Genomic DNA, 27,714 nt, shown 5'->3' with positions numbered 1-27,714 from the left:
ATGATGGTGCCAATATTGGAGCTGAGTCTGCATGCTGGATTTGGGATTTTCATCTGCAGATGATTTCTTGGTGGTAATTGTGGAAAAGTGCTGCTTTATTACAAAGGACATTAAAAAAAAGTATTAAAGTAGGATTTAAATATGACCTTTATCAAATAGAAGCCTAATTGTAACCTTTGCATCTTTTTAGCTGTGAGATCTGCAGTGTTTTGCTCAAAGGAATCCGGTTACATAGATATTTGCATTCTACTTTGTCAGAAAACTACTTTGTAGTATTTTTAGGATACTTTTTGTTACCTTTCTCTAGCCAGAGAGCCACTGTTGTTGTGCTTTCTGTCAGATTTGAGAGAAAATGTGAGGATGTTTCTGCCCTAAAGCACCTTACTCACTCCTTGGTGTGAGAAAGTGTAGGGGATGGGTAAGTTTTGGTGTATGGACAACAAAACTCCTGCTCTGTCTGTAGGACAGCAGAAGGAACAGGAACATGGTATCAAAACACAACAGGCCAGATTATAGTCAGCAAACAGGATGATAAACTTCCTGGAAGCTTGTAGTTTACTTTCAAGTTGATCTAACAATGATAAGACCGTCTGTGCACTTTTGAGCTCTACTTTTTAACAAGATCAGCAAATTCAACTGCAAATAGTACTGAATTACCATTTACTTGCTGGAATTTCTTTTCTAAAAAACACTGTTTGTTTTAGTGGTATATTTTCCTAGTTAAAGTCTTTAACAAACTCAAGAAGTCTAGACTAGCACGTAGTGCCATTAATTCAGTCAAAAAATATTTTAAGGATGTGGGCTGCTGTAGCTGTGTAATTGGACATACTATTTTCGGATAGAAGGTGAAGGTCAAGTCTTTTGGGAGTGATGGTTTTGTTTGTCTGTAGTGATAGCATCCATTCTGTAAACCATTGCACTGCAGTCTTCGCAGCAGAAGAGGCCGGAAAAATACCTTAAAATGAATCTCCAGCACTTCAAAAAACAAAAACAAAAAACCCGACCTATTCCATCAAACTGCAAGGAGCTTCTAACTGTGGATTTGGCAACTTTTCTTCTGTACTTCTCCCAGGATTTTTTTTTTTTTTTTCACATGCCCCTGGAAAATTCACTCTTGCAATTAGTAACTTTTTAATAGGCAGCTTTGGGAAAGCAAGATTAAAGCTGAAAGACCAAGCAATCTGCTTTTATTTCTGCTTCCTTCTGACAGGATTTCAGCTTGTTAGTGTAGTGTCCGCTTCATTTATGTATGCAGTATTAATTCATCCTCTGTGCTTGTGCTTTCTGTTTGAGAGTGGACCTGTCGTCTGAGATGTTTTGTTTCTTTTTCCCTTTACTTTTGGTAAGCTGGGAACACTGCACACCCAATGAGTAAAGAACATTCAGCTCTGGCTTCGCTGGGTCTCTGGCCTGCCAGCCGCTGATCTGTCCTCCCGGCAAGATCTGAGGGAAGATGGAAAACAAAATGTTTTCGGAGAGGGTGATGTGTAGACCTGGAGGTGGTCAGATTTGATCTTAGGGTCAGGTCTTCTCCTAAAGCTGCTCCCTAAGATTCACTAGCTGAGCTCACAATGCTACCTTGCCTGTATGTTCAAAGCAGCCACTGGCAGTTCATTCATTTGCTGGTCATCTGTGAGGCAGCCTTACTGTGTTCCTTAAGTGGGGGCAATCCAAAGTGTAGGAGTTCTACCTTGCAAAACTCAGGAGACGTGTGCGTGCATGGTTGCAGAACCTTTTTTGCTTGGAACAGGCCTCTATGTGGCTCACTGGCTGGAGTTTCAAGGACTTTGGGGCAGAGTAAAGCAAACTATAGCAGTCTATTGTGGATATGAGGAAGACTCCAAGTGGCGTCATTTCCTCCCCTCAGAGGAAGGAATGCAGGGTTCAAAACTATTGAAGATGCTGGAAAACAATACTTTATTTACAGTTTTTTGATTTCCTGTTCCAACAGTATTGTTCCTTTACGTTGTTCCTAGAAGTCTGGTGTCTGGGGTTTTGAATCTTTTACATATACATATATTTTCTTTTAGAGAATGGGCATTAGAAGTACCTTCCTCCCTGCAAACTCATGAATGAAATTAAAAATAAAAAAATCCTAAAATAGCGTTACATATCCTTGTGTAACCTTATGTGGAAAGACTCTGTGAGGCCTCAGCCTGTTTGTGTAATCAATGTGGGTGTTTTGGTAAGCAGCAGTATTTCCTGGTACGAGCAGTATGCAGTGCTGTCAAATTCAGGGTGAGTATTAACAGATGGCAGCTTCCACTAGTGTGCTCTGCCTGTCCTTGTCTGTAGCTACAGTGCAGGTACAGTGCAGGTGGTGTGGTGAGGTTCGTGTCCTTAAGTTAAATAGCAGTCTTAGAAACTGTCTCTGTACACTGATTGGGTATGGCAGTTTTCTTTATACTGTTTTTTATAGACTTAATATCTAAACAAATCTCTAAATCCTCTTTGATTTGAATGGAAGATGCTTGAAAGCTTTGGATTATAGCCTAAAAGAGGCTCTATGTCAGGAAAAGGTAATAATAAGCTCTCTTGTCTTAAGGTCTCAGCATTCAGACAAATAACTGCATTAAGATGATAAGTAAAATCATTCTGTAGTCAGGCTTTTATCTTTTGTTACTTTATTAAGAAAAGAAAGAAAGAAAGAAAGAGAGAGAGAGAAAGAAACAGAGAAAGGAAGAGAGAAAGAAAGGAAAAGCACAAACCCATGTGTTCTTTGTGCTCCTAAAGAACACATGCATCATAGACAAAGTGAAATTGTGCAGTTATGTTGGGAACTGGTCAAAACTGATGACTGGCCATAGACCTATGCATGACCTACAAAAGAAGAGTCTATGCTTGAATAGGGAAAAAAAGGGGGGGGGGGGGAAAGGATGAGTAAGAGAAGAAAGGAACTGAGGAGGGTTTTTTATTTTCTCTCTACTCTGTGTCAAATTTTGTGAAATTATTAGTTTATTTGACTGTATGGCAATCTAGCCATTCAAATGGAATGGCTTTATTCCTGCAGTTCTATTCTGGATTTGAATATGCTCAATTCATTGTTGTAAGATGGTGGTGATCATTACAGCCTTGAATAAATGAAATCTTTTTCAGTGGATGTAAATGGGATTACCATGTAAATATCCTCTGATGTAATTAATATTTAGCAGGTGATTAGATAGTAGCATAAAAAGTAATGGTCAGGGAGCTAATAATACTCTTTTGGATATCTATCTAGGCAATAAAGAAATGAAGGATGACATATTGTTTGCATTTGCACATTTGAAGCAAATCATGAATCAAATAAAAGCCAGGAAAATATTAATGATTGCATCTCCATGGAAATTGGCTCATAACCATGTAAGCAAATGAAAATTCACGAGGCCGGTTCATGACAGGCAACAGGGTCATGTAACCATCTTCTGTTTGTTTGAAGCTGTCTGTAAAATAAAAGAAATTTAAATGCTAGTAGGGTTGTACTCATGTTGGAATGGCGTTAGGAGAAGTAACATTGTCATTTAACCTTTTGAAATTTCCTCATTTTATTCTCTAAGTTCTAATCTGAAGTAAACAACATGCTTTTCAAACCAGACCGCGAGAATTCCATAGCTATAATTGTGGGTTGTTTTTTTTTTTCCTTGGATGACACAAGGGTTAGTTTATTTAAACACTTGAAAATATTTGTTCAGAAATGGGAGTTTAAATTCACAAATCATGTAAGTATGTGTGTACCATGGTTGTGTTTATTAAATATCATTTTTTTTCTAGTAAATGTGCCTTAATTAAAATACTTCTAGTTTTTCAAGGTGAATTGTAAGACTTTCTTGCCATCAAGGTATATTTGATGGAGAGTCAATACTGGTTTTAATTTAATCTTCTAACACCCTTGTCAAATCCAGCTGAAGAAAGTCCTGTCATCCATTCCAGTGGGACCATGGATCAGGAGTGCTGGGGATCTGGTTATGCAAATCACAGTTGGTTCTTTTGATATAAAGAAATCAAAAGAAACTCAGTTTACTGTTGCAAACAGTTTACATTTTTCAGATTAGTCTAGTTGTTTAGTTTGTTCCATCTGTCCACTCATGATCAAGGAAAAGAATGTGAAATTGCAGGAAATAGTCAAAGGCGACAAGCAGAGTTTTTCAGCTTTTTACAGGAAAAAGTACTGTTTCAGCCTTTTCAACTATTTTCTTTCACACTTTTCATGCCTTAAGTAATTACCATAACAAAATAATTGCTTTGGTTACCCTTGCTGGAAATAATTGTTCTGATCTGCTTTGTTTACAAAATACTGCAAATTCAGTGTTCTTTGCTGCGCTGGAAAGTGTTAATTTACTAATAGATAAGAAGATTCCATCACTGTTGTTGGAAATGAAGCCAGTTGAAGGAATTTCTCATCTCACAAAAAATGGTAAAGGTGCAGGTGCTGTATAAGCTGCTGCTGGAAGCAGGTAATCCAACTCTGTTTTTGTAGACTGGGAATTTCTTGAGTTAGCATAGAAGGACATTCTTATCACAATATTCTATTTTATTTAAAATTTTAAAGTGTTAAAAGTAGGAGCAATAAAAGGAGCTTTGAGTTTAAACAAATATCGAAAACATAGATTTTGTTTTATTGTATACAACAGGACTATATTAGTTTGATGATGACATTTCCTACTATGTGATGATGGTACCACAAAAATAGATATAATTCTCTCTATAAATGCTTTTTTTTTTATGAATCAGTGAGCACATGTGTTTCTATTTTTAAAAAAAACTCAACACTGTCACCATTAGTGTCTTCAAAAGTTGTCTGTCACTAAATTTATTGCAGGATCGAGGAACTCTGCAGCTGAAACTGCTTTCTGACTTATTTGCAAAGAGAGCATGCTGTCTGTTTAAATTTTGCTGTGAAAAATATCCAGTTCTCCACTGAAATTTTATAACATAATCTTACAAATGGAATTCGATACTATATACTATATTAAGTATATTTGTCTGAGAATTTAAGTGTGCCCTGTCACAGATTAACTGCTCTACCTGTCTGTGTAAAAGAAAGATTGCTGTTAAGACAGAATTGTTCTTCTCCTGGTAGGTATATAATCTTGAGAAGAGTAGAGTATCGAGAAATCTTGGATTTCAAAATGAGGATCACATTCACAGAAGTGCTTCAGCGACTTTGCTCATAGGGGCTATCACTGAAGCTCACTGTAATGACTGCATTAGCTGCTTTGGCTATTCTGATGTATCACTTCTTCAAAAGTGAAATTGGATGATTTGCAGTTAATGCTATACCTGTTAAGTCGGTGAAGAGTTTGCAAATTAGTGTTTTCTTGGAGTTGTTTATTGTGCGTGTAATTTTAAGGTGTTTTTTTTTTCTTCATATTTTGGAGAGGATTACAGCACGAGTAAAGTCAAGATACTTGAGTACCTCTAGTGAAATCGTTTCAAATGAATGGAATGACTTTAATTTTCTTTGTATTTTTTGGGAGCTTATTCTCCACAATGCCATCTTATTTTCTCTATCTTTCACTGAAGCCTTGCTTTTGGTTTGGAATCATTCACAATGTTTTCAAAGACCTTTGGTGATTTACAATTTCCCGTTTTATAAATCTGCCCTCCTGTGGGTATTTCTAAACTACTGGCTGTATTGACTTCAGCAACAAAAAGCTTCTTATATATCTCTGTGATAAGTAATTTAAATACTGTTTTCTTAAAACTTGTATTTTGTCTCAAAAATAAAAGTGATTTCACAGTGAATGTGTTTAATTAGCAACCTTATTATAGTTAGTGCAGACCTGGATGTCTTTTGATAATGTGTGTTCTAGGTCTGGTATATTTTAAGGATAGGCCACAGCTTATGCCATTGTTGGGAGTTTTTAAAAATAAGGCTATAGTCTTACTAAGACTTGGAAATGTAATTCATGCATTTCCATACATACAATTCATGCAGTGGTTATTGCATGAAATGAGGCACTGTTGCACATGATCCTTTGAACTTTGTACCATCTGATCATGCCAGCACGTATCTGAATGACAAGCGATAGGAATTACCTGGAGGTAAGACAGGCTTCAATATGCAGGGTAGCATTCTGATTTCCATTGTTTAGGAAAAACTTAATTGGGTTGTATCTGCTTTTTTTTTTTTCCTGTATTCAGGAAAATGCTTTTTCTAAACACTATACTACAGCTTTGCTGCAGGCTTCATAAATAATTGAAATTAAGGTAGAAAACTGCTTTTTATACTCTTCACGCTACATGGTTTTCTTAACCTAAGTGTGCAAATACAGGCTTGCAGCCAGACTACATTAAGTACTGCTTGAGAAGTACACATTATTTATACACTGCTGGCAATCAAAGTTGTTGAATTTTCTCCCACTCTTAATTCCTAATTAGAATGTAACTACATTAAGCAGAAATAATCTCAGAATTAAAGACTCAGTAAGCTCATATTAGAAAAAGTGTTATGCGTCGAAAGCAAAGCATGTAATAATGTTTTGGTGGGCTTCCATAATGACCGCCTGTCAGTAGTTTCAAGTTCTCTTAGTTTATAGATAAAACTGTTTTTAAATTAGCTGCTTGCCTTCCTCATTAAAGACTTAATGGTTCTTTTTGCTATTGCCGAGTCAGTTGCTCTTCTTCTTTCTGCAGATTCAGAATTATGCTTTAAATTTTCATTCTGAAAGGTGTGATGTTTTTTATCTGCTTTTTTTCTCGTAATTTGTGATAAAGACTATAACTGTCAATCCAGGTGGTTATCTGTGTGTCAGAAGGCTCAAGATTGTTTTCAAACTTCCTTATGAACTGTGGAAAGATAAAGAAGGGAGAAGATAAACAGAAAAACACAATTCCTGTCCTGTAGCACTTTCAAGATTTCCAGTGATTGAATCAGAAAATATTGAATATTGTTCATGACGGGTCATTTGTGGCAAATGTATTTCTCATCTTGACCATATTACACTTTCTGAAACTTTTGAGTTGCTTTAAGTTGAAAGAAATAGAATTTGATGCCCAGAACTTAATAGTTGTCTCCAAAATATGTTTTGAAATGTTAAATTCTTTTAAACAGATGTTCTGTTAAACCCCCCCTCCCCAAAATAAACAAACAAACAAAAAGAGTACTAATTTTGGGATTAAAATTTAACTGAAAAAATTGATTTTTATTAAATAGAACAAGCAAATATTAATGCATAAAAAGAGTAGAAAACCAGTGTATGAAGTATAAAGGTTTCAAATGTATGGATGCTTCTCTAATTAAACAGGAACATACTATTGCTTTGAGACCAACAATTGCTCTGAAGTTTTCTAACTTTCTTGACTTGTTGCTAATGAACACAGCTGAAGTCATGGAGATCTGCCAGTGAATACCTCATTATAAATTCAGGAAACTGCTAACATTTATGAGAGGTAAACATTGTAGACATCTTTTCTCTTCCGTTCTCGCTTGAGTAACACAAGGTCAGCTGTGATATTAGCAGTACATGATTCCTTTTGTAAAATGTACCACCAGGACCATGTGATACTCACACTTGTGAACGTTTTTCAATCTCAAGTGTCTTCTCTTTATCAGGAAATCTTCAAAATACTTCAAAAATATTCTGGAAATATTTTTTCTTTTCCTGTTGTCTCATTAACTGCTTAATAAAGGTCCATTTGAATGACAGGGCCAAACTGTAAAGTCTTTATCCATATGGACCACTCTTGTTTATATATCTGTTGCAGCAGACCATCAGTCTGTTGGTGATGCTGAGACTGGAATCTAACCTGTTTGCTTTTTCCTGGGATAACGGTCCAGTTACCAAATGCACATGTTCTATACAACATTTGCAAAAAAGATTAGACTCTAATCTTCTGCTCAGCTTTCAGATCAGCATTTATCCTGTATGCCAGTGTATGACCTTTCTCTAAAGTTCTAGTTAAGCAGCTTTCTCTATTTGGCTTCATTTGGTAGCAGTATGTACTAACTAGCCTGACATCTACCCTCTGATCTACAATTCAGGCACGTTCTGAACTTCAGGTATGCAAGACTGAGCAATGCAAGCATAGAACCAGCTTTCAAAAATGAAAATACTATATATGGGAGACAAGATTCTTGATATCTGCAAAGAGAAGGGGGCAAAATGTTGCACTAAGCCTTGTTTCTTCAGTACAAGGAAGAGGGTGGAGATGTGTTATGTCTGAGTTGGTTGAGGTGAACTGGGCCTGCACCACAAATATTGTCCTTTCATTGGCTTGAAAGCTGAAGGAATGAGGGAATCAAAATTAAAAGAACAGTTATGGCTTAGGGAGGTGATATTAAAGGTGAGAGAGAGATCAGTTAAAGGGGCATTTCCTTGTTGAAGGAGGGAACTGAGTCCGTGTGCAGGAAAGGGTGAAGAAGATGCACATTTGAAGCGGAACTGAAAAAAATGTTTACAGTGACTAGAGAAAGGTGAAGAAAGTTATCAAGGCACAGGACAAGGTGAGGAAAGTTTTCTCACTCTTGGAAAAATTTTCTGATATTAGAGAACTTGAGCAGAAAATTAAAAATTATATGAGAGAGAGATCACCCCAGTATGAGGCAGCATGTTCATGTATGACCAGGCTATGAAGAGCCATCCTTCTTCAACGTGATCAACATTTGCATGTGTGTATGTTTATATTTCTAAGAGTCGTCCTTGGTGAAGTAAACAAGACAGGTCTGCTTTGTCAGGCAGTCTGATGCCCGTTTGGGGCATCTTTGTATGAATGGAGGAGAGAATAGTTTTGTTGGTTTTGGAAAGGAAATGGGCATTAGAGTGGGAAATATTGCAGATATGGTCCATCTATTCCCGCATCTTTATGGACAGCAGCATCTGAATTCAGCTTTGAAAGCTGTAGGTGCTGACTGGAGAAACAGTTTCTCTGACCCTTGCTGGTGCTCCCTGAGCTGCTTGCAATTCATCCAGTCCTGCAGGCCTTGGGAAAAACAGGTGGTGCCTCAGCTGGTGAATTGAGAGAGAAGAGTCTTTTGTTTGACAGTAGAAGCCAGCCTGATTAGCTTTTGCCACTGTTTCTGGCACAGGTTGATGGGGAGAGGAGGGGAAATGCATTTACCACAGCTGCTACAAAGCTGGAGTCTTCTGTATTGAATTTTTTTTTTTTTTTTTTGTAGTAATATTGCATGAAAGTGCTTGAACAAAAACCAGCATGGTGTGCTTCTGGGGCCAGGAATCTGATATAAATTAATTACTGTGTGCAAAACTTTGAACTGGTGGGGAAAATGTTACCTTGATGTGTGTGAACTAAATTAACCATGGTAAAAAAATACATTTGGCCAGTTGGCTATAATCTGGAGCACTTCTCTTCCCAAGCGTAGAGTTCTGTCTTCTGCCTAGGATTGTTCTGAATATTCTGAAAAGAGCAAGATATTGCCCACCATCCTGAAAGCCTGTAGCTACATTAAGAATGTAGAAGCCATCTAGCCACATCTATGTTAAATTGTAACATATGAACAGTTTCCTTTTTGTGGGTTTCTTTTAGTTTCCTTGACAGTATAAAAAAATAAAATTTTATTCAGCTTCAGTGAAAAAAGATCTTGCAAGCTTTATTCAGCAGGCTTCAAGATGGTCAATTGGGTGCTTCCATTGTCCTGAAGGGAAAGTACACAGGAAATGACCTTATTAAAAAAAATATCTTTTGTAGTCTGTTTTGCTTTTATGGCAGTATAAATTTAAGAGTTGAAACAATATTAAAAGCGGTTTGAAGTGGAAAAAAGTGACTTTTACTTTAATTCTTTCTCCAAGTGAAAACAAATATTTCTTTCCAGGCTGACAAAAAGATGATTTCTCTTAGAAAAATGGGTATATATTTTGTGATCCAGGTGTTCTGACATAATTGCAGGACTTAATTTCATATCTGTCAAAAAGACAGAAACTCTTCCTGCCCTGGGTATCTTCTGCAGGCAGATATCTTTGTCTTCCCTGATTTCATTCCAGATGTCAGGGAAGTCATTTGTGCTGTTGGCAGCTTCTTGCACAAACTGTAGAAGTGTTTTTTGTTTTTGGTTTTTATTTTTTTATTTTTTCGATAGCACAGAAAGCAGCTTTGGAGGGGGAAAGAAAACAAAAACAGAAAACAAACAAAGAAAAAAACAACAATCCTTCTCTTACTTTGATACAATAAGAAGAACCCCATAACAGGAACTCATTGTGAGTTCTGTGTGAGACATGCTGCTTCACAAAATGGCAGCAGATCAACAGACAGAAGAACTCATTAGTGGTTGTTTGGCACAAGTAACAGATTCTTATTTAATTTTTGGATTTGGATTTTCAGACTTTGTTTGAATTTTCAGTCATGGTTATTTCCTGTAGTGTCTTAGAGCAGTTTTACCCACCAAAGGTAAAAGTTAGTATAGTAACTAGTCCAGAAAGTATGTCAAAATAATTTACAGTGCTGAAAGGATGAATCCAGATACTACAGCAGATATCAGATATCTGTTAGCTGACATGCTGGTAGCACAAGATTAAACTTTGGAAAATGGTGTTGTGCCAGTTGCATTGCTTTACTGCACCTTGAGAAAACTAGAAATTGAAGGTAAATTAAGGGAAACTCTGGAATCCACTTAGAAAGTGTTAGGAAAGGTGAGGTAACAAAGGTCTGGAGTCCTGGAACCCACAAGGATTTATTTTCTGTGCTTGGTGTTGTGCTCAGACCTACACAGATGTGTTGACAAGTCTTAAACTGACCTCAGCAAGATGTGTAATATGCTCCAGGAAACCAAGATGAGTCATGACATGTGTGCATGGTAAATGAAAGTACATTGTTTGAGCTGATTTTTTTATTTTTATTTTTTTATGAGCATGAGAATCATGTATTCCAGTTGCTCCAGTCAGTCTGGGAACAGAGACAACTTAGCTGTGTCCTTGTTATTTTCTGCTCCTTCATGTAACCTGGTACTCAGTACTGAGTCTGGATGTTGAGAAGCAGACTTGGAGTTATGGCAGAATGTTTTGTGCTATTTCACTGGAGTTCCTGACTTTGATTGATTCTTCTTTAGTAAGAGACATAAATTTGGTGAGATCTCCATTTTGTTCTTTCATTTTTCCTAGGTGTACTCTTTTCAGTGGTTGCTAATACCTAAACACCTTCAAAACCTTCTCTAAACTTTTTTTTTCTGCTAGCTCAGCAGCTGTAAACTCCTTTATGGAGTTATAGAGTTTATGTTTATGGGCATTGTTGTATATTTTCCTTTTCATGTCTGTTATTTCTATGCTGGGTTTCTCCTTAAAGCTGCTTTTTCTTTGTTTACTGTTTTTTGAAGAGTTGTTCTTGGCTGTTCTCACTTGATGTTCAAGAAGCGCCAGTCTTTTGAATAGTCATGCCTCTCTCAGACTGAATGCATGTTCGTATGAGTTTAGAGACGTTTATTTTTCCGTAGTCACTGTGAGGGCTTAAGGTTATTTAACACTGTAACAAAAGCATTAACTTCTCCATCCTCCAACCTGATGACAGCTATCTGTTGTAGCAAAGGCCAGAGACAGAGACGTTGTGTGCATGGGGCCAGTGGTGTTTCCCCGTTACAATAAGGGAGTTGCTAAGGTCATTGGGCATTAGTGAAACATGGTGAAAGTGCAGAGATTTCAGCATTGCTTGGCACTGTGGGTGAAGACCGTTGGAGGTCTCCCTACCCACAGTGCCCTGAATTCTCTCACCACTGTTCTAGGAGAAGTGCAGTTTGTCAAACTTTGTGATATGTGTGGTTTTGCCGTACTTGATGCTTGGAAGGATTCAGTGCTTTGTGGGACATAGTGTTAAACTTTTTTTAGGAAGTAAATCTGCAGTGATGGGAACAAGTGCTGGCAAATCTTTAGGAAAAACTAGCCTTGTGTCTGCACTACTCCTGCTGTATGAGATCAGTGACATAACATGAATTTGTGCCAAGTTGCTGGAAAGGGCTAAAGTCACCCCAGGCCTCCCTTCCTCAGTGACCTGTGTCTGGGCTCCTGAGAGCTGGGATTTTCCTGGATGCGTTTTCTGATAACCTCTGCAGATAAGAGGTCTGGGACAGTTTTGCTTGGACACGTGGGGAATCTGTTTATTGCAGTTGATGTATACTCTTGTTGACCTCACGACTCTTGGCTGGTATCTTGAATCACTTAGGAAAAGCTAATGCCCCAGCTCCCAGATCAGTTTTTCAATTTCACCCTCAACCAGCTGAATACTCACCTTCCTTCATAGTCACGGAAAATGAAGATCTTTTGGGATAAAATAAATGCTGATGAGCAGTATGTTTGGTCTATGGGGAAATAACGTGAACAGAGAAAGATTTCAGTTTTAGAGGTAGTTCTCATGATTTTTTTTCCTTTCAATTTGAAAGCATACATAATACTGTTGACTGGTTTTGTGAAAGCTTTCAAAAGTGAATTTCAAGTCATACAATTTAACAGGCTTTCAGTACGCGTGGGAATGGTTCTGCACTGTACAGTCAACACACTCAAATGTGCTGTAACCCCTGCAGATATTCATAGCATGGAAGGATATAAAGGGCTGTTGTCCACCAACAGTTAACTGTTGCAAATGAATTAGTGGCTTTTTAAAATATCAATAAAATACTAGGAAGAAAGCACAAATAGCTTGGAAAAAGAGAGATTAAAAAAAAAAAATCTACATCAGTATAGAATGTGGTATGAAATGTAATATACTGGCAGTAGTCCAAACTTAGTTCTTTTTATGTCCTAGATAACTAGTTTGGTCTCGTCAGTAATAAAAATGTTCAGTTACACAGTCCTCAGCAGAGAAAGGTTCACTGCACATGAAAATGTTTTAAGTTCTAGTTTTAAGATAGGAAAAAGAGGGATGCTGTGACTGCTACCCTTCCACACAGGGGTTATTTATTGCCTCTTTTATGGAATTTGCACCACGCCAGAATTCAGATGAGTTTGTGTACAGTGTACAATGCCCAATGGCTTGGAGCTAAACGGTTATGAAAGACATGACATTTGTGCTCTTGTGGTGCCAGTTTTTAATGGGTAAAGAATATGCGTGTCTGTGTGAAGGATTATCAATGTAAGACTTCAGTTTACAGTGTGTAGATACTTTCAGAATGTACCTCAGTCTTTGTAATAGAATGAATTCATAAAAAATAACGATAGCCTTTGTACCTGAAATGTGATTTATTTTGGGAATGACTGTACATCTCATTTCCAGTTTTTAATGCGAAATACAAATTACTCTTTTGTTATTTTGTTGGTGATATTATTTACTACTTATTTGTTTCCCAATTATGATGTTCTTGGGAAGAAGGAAGTGTATGTTTTCATTAAGCAAAACCAGGTGCAGCTGACTGTATTGTTTAAACCAATTGACTTTACAATAGGTTTGATTATTAATAGAGCAGAAATCTTACTTGTGGTAACTATGGTAAATGTTGCACTTCATAATAGTATCTCCAGATTAATTTTATTTTAGAAACTAAAGGCTCATTTTGGCTTTCTCTGTAGTAAAATTGTGAAGTGCTAGAGCTAGATTTTGAAAATGACTCATTTTGCTTTTGCCTGATTTTTACATGAGTGCAGGGTGGAAGCTGTACTTCAGAGAATGTTCTATTTCTCAGCTTCATTAATATTTCACTGTTTAACTCTTTTTATACTACATTTAGATAGGCTCTTACATCATGTTTAGGATAACAGAGCCCCTAAATGTTTTATAAATCAAATATTTATTTTAGATTCAGAATAGTACTCTAATGTAACTCTATATCCAAAATGTAAGAAATTTAGGAAACAGTTTGTAAGTGTAAAATGCCAAATGTAATTTGAGTATTCCTGTAATAACTGCTTCCTTATTTGTCTCATTTCATGCAGGCATTCCTTCATCGAATGATCCAATGTGCTGCAGCCAAAGTGGATAAAAATGTCACAGAAGAGACAGTTAAGGTTAGTCTCCTAATTGCGCATGTTTTATTTTGTATTGGATGTTCTATTTATCTGTGTTTTATCCTTTTGCAGATGTTGTTTTCAAATATTGAAGATATTCTTGCAGTTCACAAGAACTTCCTGTCCCTCGTGGAGGAGTGTTTGCAGCCAGAACCTAGTGCACACCATGAAGTTGGAACTTGCTTTCTTCATTACGTATGCTGTCTTCTATTATAACTTTGTTTCACCTTTTTTTTTTTCCTTTTCTGATTGTCTTTATTAATTAATGTAATGATGAGGAAAAAGTATGACCTGATTGCATAGTGATAAGTATATTGAGGTCGTCTCTTGGTTACTGCCATCCCCAAGAGAAGGAGGGGGGGATGAAGAAATGAAGGAGGAACATAAAATGGACAAGTCTTCATTGTTCATTTTTTATATTCAACAACTAATGCCTTTTGTAACTATGAATTAAGGTTGGTTTTTGTTTGTGTGTGTGTGTGTATAATACTATTTTTTTCTTGTAAATGAAGAGGAAAAATCAGTTGAAAGAAGTAAATGTTAAACCTGTACCAAGCAAATGTGTATCTACTGCCAGAGTTTTCACATAAACTCATCTTCAGGGCCCTTGAGATTGATAAGTCAAAAGTATATTTTAAAGCTGAGCATGGCTTTAAGTTTTTTGCACATCAGAAAACTACAACTGCTTTTTAGCAGCAAAAATAACATCAGACATCTAGTGTTTGCCTGTGGCATGATGGATGAGAGACTACACAAGAGCAGAGTGGTGGCTGGGGCACTGGCACATGTGGCCCTGGGAGAGGACAGGGCTCTGTGCTGTGATACTGTTGTGTTCTGGCAGGCTGCAGGAGCACTACTGCCTCCTATCACACTGTAACTGGTTATAGAGTAGGAAACCAATGGTGCTTGTGGGTTCCAAGGGCTGTCTCTTTCACCAGAGCCCTGTTTGGTATAAATACATCTGGGATTTTTGAAAGGGACCTCAGCCCAAACTGACACACCGAGCCCTGCAGTGTTGGAGTGGCTTGCTAGTGTGTGTGATAGAGGTACCAGGAAAAAGGGGGTATAAAGAAGGTGACGTTGTAGTAGACTTTATTTATGTTGGTTGCTCTTAGATCCTAGGAAAAAAAGTGTGCATAATTAGGGAAGAATTGCTTATATTGGGTAAATATTTCCATAGTTCTTAGCTGTAAAAATTTTTTTATTTCTTGTAACCCAGTTCCTCCACAAGCATTTTTTTAAGACTTCATTAGTAATTTTCTATGTGTATAATTTTTCTTGGTGGAGTAAAACAAGGATGTCAGGGTTACAAAGCTCTGTAAAATTAAGGCAAGTTAGTTTACTTTCTGCCCCAGACCCAACAAGAAGTGTAGATGTCATTGTTATCTTTGCTTAAAGTCCCATTTGTTTGCTAAATCTTTGTTTATTCATTGTGAGAGGAGAAAATTATTAATGGTTAGTGGAAACATTTTACGGAAATTGAGTAACATCAGTTTTTGACTTGATGGAATCATGGATGACATTTGGAAATAGATGTTTGCAGTCAAAATAGGTAACGACGCCAATAAAGAAGATACTAATTGTGCTTTTTCTCTGGTGTTTCTCCGTTGGTGGTCATGGTGTATTTTTTTTTTTTTCATCCTGTTTTTGTTAATAGTTCAAATTCTGAAATTTTTCAGGGAATTCCCAAATGGTGCTTCTAAACTTTAAACTTCATTATTCTAACTAAAAGCAGGAATAAAAGGGGCAAGAAACCTGGAGCTCAAATAGTAAATGTAGGAGAAATGGATAACCTTCCAAAACAAATATTGTGTTAGTTAAGCAGCTTTCAAAAATTTGATTTCCATGTTTTATTTATTAAAAATAATCAAAATGTCAAGTGAAGAAAAATTTCTTTGTTTCTGTAGAAAGAGAAATTTCGTATCTATGATGAATACTGCAGTAACCACGAGAAGGCACAGAAAGTTCTGCTTGACCTCAACAAAATAAGAACAGTGCGGACATTTCTTCTGGTAAATAAACTTCGAATTGATGTTCTAACAGTATTTTTTTTTTAATTTGGACATGAATTACTAGCTTTGTTGTCTCCACTATGTAAAAACTATGTAACACCCTCAAGTGGTCAGCGGGTAGTTGCTGCTGGGGGTGATGTTTTTAGAGAAGGTGATTGTGTGCATCAGCAGCCCTTGGATCCATGCGTTACACAGCATAAGGCTTTATGCCTTGAACTTGCTTTCACAGAAAGAAAAGGGTGCAAATTGAGCTATGTCTGTGAAAAGGAGAAAGAATAGATCAAGTTGTGTGAGGAATGGCAGGAGGGATAAGGAAAAGAGAGAAAGAAGCTGAAAGTCTAGGCAGAACTTCTGATGATAAAATCCACATTCTTGTACTGTAGCTTAAGCTTTGCTGAACAGCAAAATGTTTTCTAATGGTTCATAGAGTAGTCATCCTGATTGTAGAAAGACTTAACAAGAGATTAAAAATAAAAGTAGGGCACCTAACCAGCTACACTGTTATCTTCTACTTTACAGGACAACTAAGGAGGAGTTTTAGAATGTTAAATATGACAGACCTCATTATTTTTTCACAGCAAAAACAGTTTCCATATAAATAATGAGTTTCCTAATTGTTGACCTTATTTGTTACAAGAAGATTTTAGTGTGGAATGACTTTACATTATCCTTCGTTGCATCCTGTGATAATGAGGTCAGCTTTGAAGTGCACGGCCTTTTGTGTTGGAACTTACACACTTGGGGATGTTCCCTTGATTATGATATTGAAATTCAGAGTGATCAAATCCAATTATTGAGTTTTTGGGACTACAAGTGAACTTAAGCAAATGTCCCTATCAACAAAGCTTCACAGATGTGGTTTAAAGCATCACAATATTTATTTATTAATTTCTACTATACTGTAGACTTTCACTACTGCTGTTTGTTGTCAGAGTTGTTGGGGAAACTGTCCTTGAGCAACTTAATAAATTTTGGAAAGATACTGATTCTGGCTCCTTTCCTATCAGCATTAACTTACAGCCAGGGAATTTTGTTATTGTAAGGGTATCTTGAAGCACCATCTGCCTTTTTTACGGTCTCTTATTGCTATAGAGCTTGTTTTGAGATAAAGAAAGCCAAATGTGCAATTGTGGCAGTTCATGATATGTTAGTGTTACGTACTGCTGGGGGCATGCATATGGCTTCTGCATTAGCTTATCGTTCCTCCGAAATTTGGGATGTGCCTGTAGAATAGGCAGCAACAATCCAACCCAGAAAAAGAGATCTCTGACTATTCAATTTGAAAGTAAAATTAAATCCTTCTATCCAGACAGAACAGTACAGGTAATTAGAGGTGTGATTAACTATAAATAACTAGGAGTTGAAACCTGACTTTTGTGCCTTTAAATATAAAGACAGACATTGTATAAACCAGTAGTTCCCATTGCTGTTATCTTGTACAAGATAGTCAGTCTTTCTTAGTAAAGCTTTTTGATTGGTAGGTTAAGTGAGGTCCTTTAGGATAAAGCAACCTTTATGATAAGGCATAAAGTGGTTGACCAGGAATACAGAGCAGATCCTTAAGGGTGGACTACAGAACCCCATAGCAGTACTGGATGTTGGGGACATGCATTGTGAATTAGGCACCGAGTGGAGCAGTCACCCAGTTGTGTAACCATTGTTTCAACAATGGGTCTACATCCAGATTTGTGGCCTGTATCAAAATATGATCTGTGTTTAAAATGCTTGTGTTTTCATGTTAGACATCTTGCTCTTTGAAACCATAGATGATCTCATGTCAATTCCATCTGATCTCTTGATAAAATAATTTTCATTATTACTGTAGATCTTTATGCACTTGTGCTTTGATTAGCAAATTCAAATATTTGCTGTGAGGTCCCTTGTATGCTTGGTTATCTCAAGTAGCCCTAAATCTTTTCTCTCTCTCTCAGCTGCTTTTTCATGGATGTCAGCAGTATTTCAAATATCTTTGCTTCCGTGGTTGGTAGTTGTCAAAAATCAGAGATTCTTTAGCCCATGACTAAAGATATTTTATTCAGCACCCATCATGTTTAGGTATAAGAACTTGTAAACAGAAGACCTTTATTGTGTTAGGATGACCGTGTTGAAATCCATCAAACTGTTTCTCATATTGCTTTCTACCTCAAACAGCATCCATAATGATCACTCTGAATTCTGTGTTGTTGTTATTAACATGTGAAAGAATATTTTCATAATTTTATTCATTGCCTCTTATTGTAAACATTTACATAAATGGCCACTCTTAGTTGAAGAAGGTGGTGAGGGTTACCTGCATAATGATTCCTGCATGACACCACCACTTCCTTGTTGTGGATGATAGTCTGTATACCTGCCTGTGCATGTGTTCAAGTTTACTCTTGTGATAGTCTTGCAAATCTCTCTCATAAAATATTTAATATTGATATATATAATTTATATAGAGCTAGCCATTACTGCTGTGTGTGTATGCTCCTATCTTCGTGTTTGAAAACCTTAAAGGCAACTGCTTATGTTATAGAAACTTGATGTGTAATAGAGATTAAAACCAGTTGTGGACTCGTCTCTTCAACTCTTGTGTAACTCGTTGATTTGAGAAACTGTAATTTTATAAGGATTTTTTAATTTGTGAAACTGTTTGCTCTTTAGAATTGCATGCTCCTTGGAGGACGTAAGAACACAGATGTGCCATTGGAGGGATATCTTGTAACACCAATACAGAGAATATGCAAGTATCCACTTCTTTTGAAGGTACTCCAGAGTTTTTTTTAATCTGGGATTTCTTATTTTCCATATAAAACTTGTTCCCAAGCATATTTCAGTGTAACAGTGGAAACTGTCTCCCTTCAGAGTGAATGATCTCTATTGCATCCAGACTTGTGTTCATTAAAGCTAAGACAAGACTTCTGATATCAGTATTAAAAGGACGAAGGAGTCTGGCTCAATGAAGATTGTTAGCTCCCCTGTAGATGTAGTAGTGAAGTTGCCTCTTCATTGTTGAATAGAAGTGAGGCAGTCAAGTGAGTTTAATGAGACTGATGCCAGCTGGATTTAACTATAGCTTTGCTTAAAATGCTTGGGGTTTTGTGTTTGTTACCAACATACATTGCTGAATCTAATTTACCATCATGAAATGGTAAATTAAAAATATATATGAAAGTGATTTGAAAGAAACACTTCAGAATAACAGTAAGATGTGTGATTTTTTTTAAATAAATTTAGAGATAGTGTGCTGGTGGCAGTATTAAAGCTTCTAGCTAAGGCTTACGAAAGAATGTACCCAACCCCCTGTCAGGATGTGCATTGAAGGCTGCACTTCATCCGAGCTATAAAAGCAGAGTTGGTAGTTTGAGATAGGAAATCTTCAATGAATACTGGCAACTCCGCTTTTGTTTTTCAGTATGGCTGCTATTGCAAATAGTCATACAAAATCAGTGAGTCACCTAAACTATTGTTTGCTGCTCCCTTGTGTTACATTAGATTAAACAGTAGAGTGGAGCTAAATAAACTGTTTTTGTTGTTTTTTTTTCTGTCCTGAGTTGCAGGAATAGCAAGTGTTAATTTTAACGTCCATAAACTAACATTTTAAAGCAGAATTGTTATCTTTGTTGTTGAACAGTACTGTCCCATAGTATTTAAAAAAAACAAACAAATGTCAATATGCAGAAACACAGAGGTGAGAAAAGAAGCAGAAATAAAAACTCTTTTCTAAGTAGTGATTTTTTTGTTATTACAAGTAATTTGTTTCTCTGAGTTTTAGTTTCCTACTTGGACAAAATGCTAGAGGGCTTAGTATTTTGCACCTATCGAAATAAGTCTGTCTATGATTTGATTTTGTATCCTGGTCAATTTAAGCCTTCTGTAATGTTCACTTGGAGATCAAAGACAAGTTATTTTTTCTTTTAATGTCTTAACAGGAGTTACTGAAGCGGACTCCAAGGAAGCACAGTGACTATACAGCATTAATGGAAGCCCTCCAGGCCATGAAAGCTGTCTGTTCCAACATAAATGAAGCCAAGAGACAAATGGAGAAATTAGAATTTTTGGAAGAATGGCAGTCTCACGTTGAAGGATGGGAGGTAATGTCACAAAATGTGTCACTTTGCATTGAGGGAGATGTACCAATTTTCAACAAGCATTATTACACAGGTTTTATAATTCTTAGGATATGCTGAGCTCCTCACTTCTGTGAAATGACAGCTTTTATTTAGGCTCTGCACTATGAATCCATCACTGATCACTACTATATAGAATGTCACTGATTGGTGTCTACATTTAGACCAGTGAGTTAACTCCCCATGCTAATTTATGCCTCTATGCCTCTGTCCAGTCTGATAATAGTCCTTCAGTTAATCAGCCATGTTGGCTACCTGCCAAGATTCAACAACTTGACTGCTGACAAGATTAATGTCTGGTTTGAAGCTGACGAACCTTAATAGTAAGAGGTTCACGTCCTTCTCCTTGTAAAGTGGTGATGAGTGCTATCTCCAAAGCTCTCCCCTCAAATCTTGTGCTAATCCTGATATATGTAGACAATGCTTCTTTTCTCTGAGGTTTACTGCCTGGAAAAGATAAAATGAAAAATGTATTTTTTTGCATGCTAGTCTCATAGACTGAGATTAAATCTTTTGGCTATGAAATAGGAAATGGCCTTCATACAGTACAGAGAAAAGAAAGGGTTAGAGGTGTGGATGGGACCTTGAATCAGAGAAAACTTTGAGATAGATCTGCTTGAACTTTAATCGACACAGGAAGTGAGACAACAAAAATGTTGACAAGAATAGTCAAATTTTAAGTAAAAATTAATACTAGTAGTAAAATGGTAGAGAGGAAAAGCAGTCTATACATACAATTGTTCCCTCCCTGCTGTTGGCTGTTGCTAAGACTGGGTCTGTGATGCTTTTCAGTGTTTTTTTCAGTGGCAGCAAAATTTATATAATACCTTTGAGGTCACCCCTACCCTGAAATTTCTCTTTTTCCTTGTACTATGTCATTATGCTCTATTTTATATTGTACATCTGTTTACAACACCTGCTGTTTCTTGAACTTGTTCTTTCTAAGGATGCCTTCTGCTTCTCCAGCAGAGGATTAAGTGTTTCCCTGCTTTCCAGAAAGGTTCAGGAGAATAGCCTCTATTTGAATGAACAAAAATTACTGTGAATGAAGAAAACCATAAATGGTATCTACAGTGCTGTAAAATGATTTCCTGTCTGCTCCATGTGAAATCTGCTGATCTATGAGGGCAGAATTTTAATTTGTTTTTGAGAAGTATGAAAAGATTTGATTTATTCTAAATATGGGTCCAACAACAGATTTTACTTTAGTCAAAATTTTTCCAGTGTCTTCTGTATACTGTTGGATACGAAACATGTAACTTAGAGTATTTTTCCTTTTCATGCGTGGCAACATTTTCAAGGGCAGCTCTTCCATTGCTGTAATTAGGTTAGGTATAATGAGGGGAGAAAAATTTTCTCATGCCAGACCTTAGTGCATGATAGTCTTGCTTCAGACTGTCATTGTATCACATTCCATGAAAATTCACTGTGCTGTGGGAATAGGGATCTAGCAAGTACAAAAGCTCTGTAATTGCTGGTCTCTATTCAGTTAAACCTGCTGCAATGAAATTCTACGTAACTGCATTTAGTTGTAGTACTCAGTCTCAAAACAAAACAGTCCATTAAAGATGAATGATAAATGACATGGAACATGTACTCATGCCAGGATATTGTTCACAGGATTTTTAAAAAGGACCTAAATAAAATAAAGCATTGTGTTATTATTGAGAGGTGTATCTTAGGTGAAAGTAGTTAATATCTTAATAGCTGCTTGTTTAGACATCATAAATATAAGTTTCTTCTTTATAATTAGCTGGACCATGCTGTCAAGCTAGTACATCAAGCTATACATCAGTTGTATCTTAAGAAGATTACATGTAAACATTAAAATACATGTCACTTTTGTTATAATATCTAAATGGGAAGTTAAATGCTTGTGTTACTAATATTTTAAGGTAAGGTAAACTTGTTAAGTACTTATATCCTATCACTGATTTTATTCCTTTATTATCAGATTTTCAGTTCAGCATTCTACTGCAAATACCAAGTTCTTCTACTTGGTGCCTTGAATATCATGTTTATGTCAAATACATCCTGTTGAGCACACTCAAGTATAAGGTTACAGTATGATTAATTCAGTGCATTATTAGTTATGTAAGTTGGTTAAGAACTATTCTCAAACCTCTAACCCTGAAAAGCAAAATCCACTTTCCTGCATTATGCTTTTTCTGTCTCTTTAAGAAGAACTACAGTAGTAAATATGTTTGCTATTGAATATATATTAATGAGCAAAGGTAGTGATGTGGACAGAAACACACGAAACACAGACTTATTCTCTCTCTGCTCAGAATGTGTTTTGCGAACTGTAACACAGTAATTTCCTTTCAACATTGATTTTCTTCCCTTACATTTAATTTTAGAATTTCACTTGTGTTTGAACTCTGAAAGAGGACCATTGTCTTAAAATAGTCTGTTTTCAGAACAGTTATGTGGTATTTACTGTAGCTGAGCTGATCGGGTTTGATGTTATCACATGGCAACCACAAGGTGCCCAATCTGGCAAAACTGCCCTGGTCTTAATATGCACATCCTTTGCAAGCATGAAATATATTTAATCCTTGAAATGGTAAGAATTCCAGAGCATTCATAAGAACTAGCAATGTTTTCAATGAATCCAAACTACAACTATGAAAACTCTCTGAATGCGACATATGAGAGTGGATTTAATTAAATAAACATCTGGTTTTCTGCATAGCCTAAAAATAAAGAGGAAACTTGTTGGAGATTTCCTTCCAGAAGGAAATGCTTAGCACATTGCTTGGCCCCAACTAGAAGGGAAGGGGGAAAAAAAAAACCCTATTTTTAGAATCTGATCAAAGCGTGTCTTGAATTCCTATACATGTGTCATAAAATGAAGCTTGTATTTGTTATAACAAAAATACTGATTCATGGAAAAATGGAACATCTGCTTCAAGAAAGGAAATTAAATGAGAAAGTCTTAATACTCAAAATTTTCTGAGTGGTTAAATTTATTTCCCTGAATCCAGAATTTGTGTAGGTGGCTGTCTCAGCTGGAGGGTGGCTCAGCTGCTGAAGGAGGCTGCCAGTAAAATTTGTGTGGATGTTTCAGTGACAGAAGAAGAAATAAAATTGTTGCATTTGTTGTAAGTTGGAACCAGAACGGCCCAGTGTAACTCACAGACCAACTTAGTAACAATGGCATGGGATATTCTGTCTCATTGTATAATCAGATAGCATTTTAACAGAGATTTCTTTTTTAAACTCCAGATGTTTTAGCCTTTTTTTTCCTGGTTTACTTCTGTTTCCTATGCATATGTGCAAGTACTGGAATGTAAGTTAATAAGTAACGATTTTTGACTTTTATCACTGATAGAGTGATGTCTACTGAATCATTACAGTCAGATCTTCATATTTGAATTAAATTTGCTCAGAACGTGTGGATAAGTAACTTCTGAAAAAAATGAAACCAACAAATACTGCTTTTGATTACATAGCAATAACGGACATTTTTACTATCAAAGATCCGTATTTAATGACTTAAGGATAAGGGGAATATTGTTTTAAATTTCTTGTATAAGGTCTTTCTCCTTCCTGTGTATTTTAGTGTATTTACTTTGTGTTAAGTACTACTCTAAAGGAAGATATAGGGGGTCTTCAGTGACTGAGTAAGAAAGATGAAGGACAAACTAGATTATAAGTATTCTGGTTTCACTGAAAATACCCCATCAACTTTAATTGCTGGTACTTTATATAGAAGCATGAATTGTAGCATAGGAGCAGTAGTACACTGAGAAACAGCATGATCTTCACTTGCAATCAACGAATGTAAATGTTTTCATGAAAACTTTAAAAAAGCAGATTACTTTTCACATTCAAATTGCTCACATTTAAGATTTCCATGGTAGTTTGAATTGAAATATTTAATGAAAATGTGTTTGTCTCAGAAGAACTTGGCAATATTTGTTCCAAAAGTATATTCAGTTTTAGCTGTGAAGCCAGTAGCCTCTCCTGTTCATGGGACAAGGGTGTCCTCTCATTTGTTGTAATCTTGAATTTGCCTCATGAGAGAGACAGGTCAGAGCTGAATAATATGGATTTATTATATGTATAAAATATGGTATTCTATGTCATGATTCTGGCATAGTAGCAGAACTCACTAGAGCAGTTGGGAAAAGGTTAAATTTTTCTGCAGTGAAAATTAATATTTCAGTAAAAAGAGATGACAATTTCATTAAATGTTTTCTCTTGGAAAAAGTCACCCTTTTGTAGAAAACTGAAACTGCTGATACAGTTTTGTAGCCCTGAAATTAATATTTTTGGTGCCCAGATAAAATGATAATTTTCCAGCAAAGATGGAATTTTCTGTAGTAAAAAGGAAGCAAATAAAAACATTAAAAGAAAGAAACAAACAAAAACTGCAACACAAAAACCATACTTCTAAAGTCAAATTCCAACAAATTTTAAAAGCAGCATGAAGTATTAGTTACTCTTATTAGTATACAAATGTAGTGAAATAGAATGGAAAGTAATAACCTACTTTTCTGTAGTTGTTAGCAAGAATTAAGTACAGTTCTGATTTATGCTTAATTTAAATTATTGAGTGTGCTTTTAAGGTGCTTCAATGTTTAGTTTCCAATAAAGTGTAAAATTAATTTGCCAGCTTCTGGTGCTTATTGTCTCTTAGGAAAGGAAGTACAGCCTAGCAGCTACAGATGACATTCATTTTGCCTCATTTTATCCTAAATAGAAACAAGAGTAGTTAGTTAGCACTGATACTGAGGTTTCTTGATTTGTAGAGCTGAATTGTGGCTATAATTGTGCAATCTCTCTTATCTCTGTAAACAGCCTGTTTTCTCCTTAGAGCAGAGTCTGAGCTGTTGCTCAATGTTCAGAGCTGTGATGTACAAAGGATGAATGGTAAGATGAGGAGCTGAGAGCTGAACCTGTGATTGCTTCCTGGTTCTTAATTGACTGAATTTTTTTTTGTGGGTTGCTGTGATTAGATCAAGAAGAGGAAGTAACTGCAGCTATTGCAAATAGAAATCATTCAGAACATGTGCGGATAAAAGTAAAATCCTGGCTTTTGCAGATTTTCCAAGCTGAATGTTAACTGCTTAAAATTAGGAAATTCCTTGAGCCAAGGCTATATGTTTAGGTGCAGCCAGATGTGTAAGATGTGTAATTATTTATAGGATGTCATGGCCTAATGTAGCACAGGGATGGGAGCTCTGTCCCTCAGGAGCATGTATTTGTATGGCAACCAGTAAGACAATATGCTGTGTCCTGCACTTGAGCCACGTCACCACCATGTCCATGAAGCTGCGTAGGTTTGGGGAAGAGTGGTTGGAAAATTTCTTAGCAGGAAAGGTCCTAGGGATGCTTGCTTAGAGCCAGTTGAACATGAGCCAGCAGTGTGCCCAGATGGCTAAGAAGGCCAATGGCATCCTGGTTTGTGTCAGGAACAGTGTGACCAGCAGGACTAAGGAAGTGATTGTCCCCCTGTACTTGGCGCTGGAGAGACCATACTTCAAGTACTACATTCAGATTTGGGCCCTGCGCTACAAGTAAAACATTGAGTTGCTGGTACATGCTCAGAGAAGAGCAGTAAAACTGGTGAAGGGAATAGAGAAGACATATTCAGGAGTGGCTGAAGGAAGTGAGCTTGTTTAGTCTGAAGGAAAGGAGGCTGATTGTAGACGTCATCGCTCTCTACGGAAACTTGAAATGAGATTTTATGATGGTGGAGTGTTTTCTTTGCTAGCAAGTGGTAGGACCTGAGAAAATGGCCTCAAGTTTTGCAAGGGGGAGTGGTTAGACTGTATATGAGGAAGAACTTTTTTGTGGAAAAGGTGAAGAAACCCTTGAACAGTCATTGCAAAAGAATGCCCAGGGAAGTGGTGGAGTCTCAGTTTCAGGTGATATTTTGAGATGTGTGAATGTCACTTTAAAGGTGTGGTGTAATGGTGGACTCATTAGTGTTAGGTTAATATTTGGATTTGTTGACCTTAATGGTCTTTTCCAGCCTAAATGTTTGTATGAGTCTACTATTTTCAGAATATCAAAGAACAACTTGAATTCAAGGCAGTCTTCCTCAAGAAGTTTGTTTGCCTTTATAAGGCATTGAAATGATAGGAATTTTTCATAGAAATATTTGTGGAAAGATGTTATTCCTTTGTTAAATTTCCTTTTTTTCATTAACCTTTTAGAAAATATCCACCTTCTTTTCAAAGAGATGATCTGCCTGAAGCAAAATAAGGCATAGGAAATTTCATCCCAAGTGTACAAAGATTAGCAAAATTCCGATGTCTTCTGAGTATATTGAGTAGTATGCTAGACAGTTTTAATTGTATATGCTGCTGTTAACTTTGCTTGAATTTTAAATGTTACTGGTTTTTATTTTGAGTCTAGGTTGGTTAGTTTAGTGTGGAAGGATATATATACTTAGTGATGTTTAAGTTCAAAGTTAACCTTAGCTTCCCAGATCATCTTAGCATACATTATATGTTTCAAAGCCCTACTTTCAAACATTTCTTAATAAAGTTACTGAGCTGTGTTGGCCTGATTTCAAGTGTAAATGTTCAAAAAAGGATCAAATAATTCCTGTAGTTACTAGATGGATACAAAGCTTATGTTGAACATCGTTAAGTAAACGTTAAAAAATATTAGCTACAAGGTAATAAATTACCATGTGTATTAATCTTGGTATTTTGGAAAATTGTTATCATGGTGCGTATAAGAGATGTCCTTTCTTGCTGTAGAATTCACACAAAAAATGATCTCTTTCCCATTGTCTTTAGGGGTCTAACATCACTGATACGTGCACAGAAATGCTGCGAAGTGGGCTACTACTGAAAATTTCAGCAGGAAATATCCAAGAACGCATATTTTTTCTCTTTGATAACCTTTTGGTATACTGCAAAAAAAAGCACAGGTAAACAATTCACTTTGAAAAATCATTTGTGTTTTTCTCACAGTGGATCTAGTTCTTTGTATGCTTTTTCTTAATATTTGAACAACACCAAAAGGCTTACTATGATTAACTGCTGTAATTAAGTTACTGATCATTTAGAAACTTCTCTCTTGACCATCACTAAATTACATACTTTTTGGGCACAGTTTCTAGATAAAATGCAATGTTGGATGAAAACCTCAAAACATGAAATGTTAATGATTTCTTTAGTTTTGTACAGTCATGTCCTATGCATCTTAAGCACACAAGTACGACTCAATTCAGAATATACTTTTGAAGTATTTGAGCAACAGTTAGGAGGAAAATGATTATATACCAGCAATGTACTTTGGGTACTGATTGGCAAGTAGGCAAAGAGGGTGTTCTTCACAGGAGGCTCGTATTTTGAAAAATAAATTTTTAAGTCCTCTTTTGTTCGTAGAGCAAGATATTTTATGTATTTTTGAGCATTCTTTTCAGCATAGTTGCATAAACGTAGATAACTAAGCTTTAGTTTCTTGGATACAAATGTCTCACGAGTTATTGGGTTTAGTTTGCTTGGGAGAAAAAATACTGAACCTTTATGCTTCCTGCTGTTTTTTAAAAACTCATTCAGTTTTTGAGTAAGAAAATTAAAGTGTAGTAGGGCTACTCACTTGGAGTGAACGAAGGTCAGAATGATCATTAATTCTTGGAAACCTACCTTTGTTTGAATACAGTATTAATTATTGTTATGAGCTGAAATGGACAGATCATCATCTCTGGTTCATATTACATAAGAAAAGCTGCATAGGACTGGAAGTCTCAAAAAGCCTTTACTT

At 36.3% G+C, this 27,714-nt stretch overlaps 1 protein-coding gene across 1 annotated transcript in view; it reads left to right on the top strand.

Moving 5' to 3' along the window:
• The window catches only part of PREX2 (phosphatidylinositol-3,4,5-trisphosphate dependent Rac exchange factor 2), a 167,502-nt gene that overhangs the window by 34,426 nt on the left and 105,362 nt on the right, over nucleotides 1-27,714 (top strand). Inside the window, exons 2-7 of the mRNA XM_065753165.1 lie at nucleotides 13,788-13,859; nucleotides 13,932-14,054; nucleotides 15,767-15,871; nucleotides 18,518-18,619; nucleotides 19,786-19,947; nucleotides 26,742-26,875. Coding sequence (XP_065609237.1) covers nucleotides 13,788-13,859; nucleotides 13,932-14,054; nucleotides 15,767-15,871; nucleotides 18,518-18,619; nucleotides 19,786-19,947; nucleotides 26,742-26,875 — 698 coding nt within the window. The remainder of the gene's footprint in view (nucleotides 1-13,787; nucleotides 13,860-13,931; nucleotides 14,055-15,766; nucleotides 15,872-18,517; nucleotides 18,620-19,785; nucleotides 19,948-26,741; nucleotides 26,876-27,714) is intronic.

Source organism: Cyrtonyx montezumae, unplaced genomic scaffold (genome assembly GCF_038088225.1).
Source record: "Cyrtonyx montezumae isolate F1298 unplaced genomic scaffold, pur_monq_1.0 scaffold_8, whole genome shotgun sequence".
Classification (NCBI taxonomy): Eukaryota; Metazoa; Chordata; class Aves; order Galliformes; family Odontophoridae; genus Cyrtonyx; species Cyrtonyx montezumae.
The sequence above is the reverse complement of the archived record's forward strand: the minus strand, read 5'-3'. Positions and strand labels throughout refer to the sequence as shown.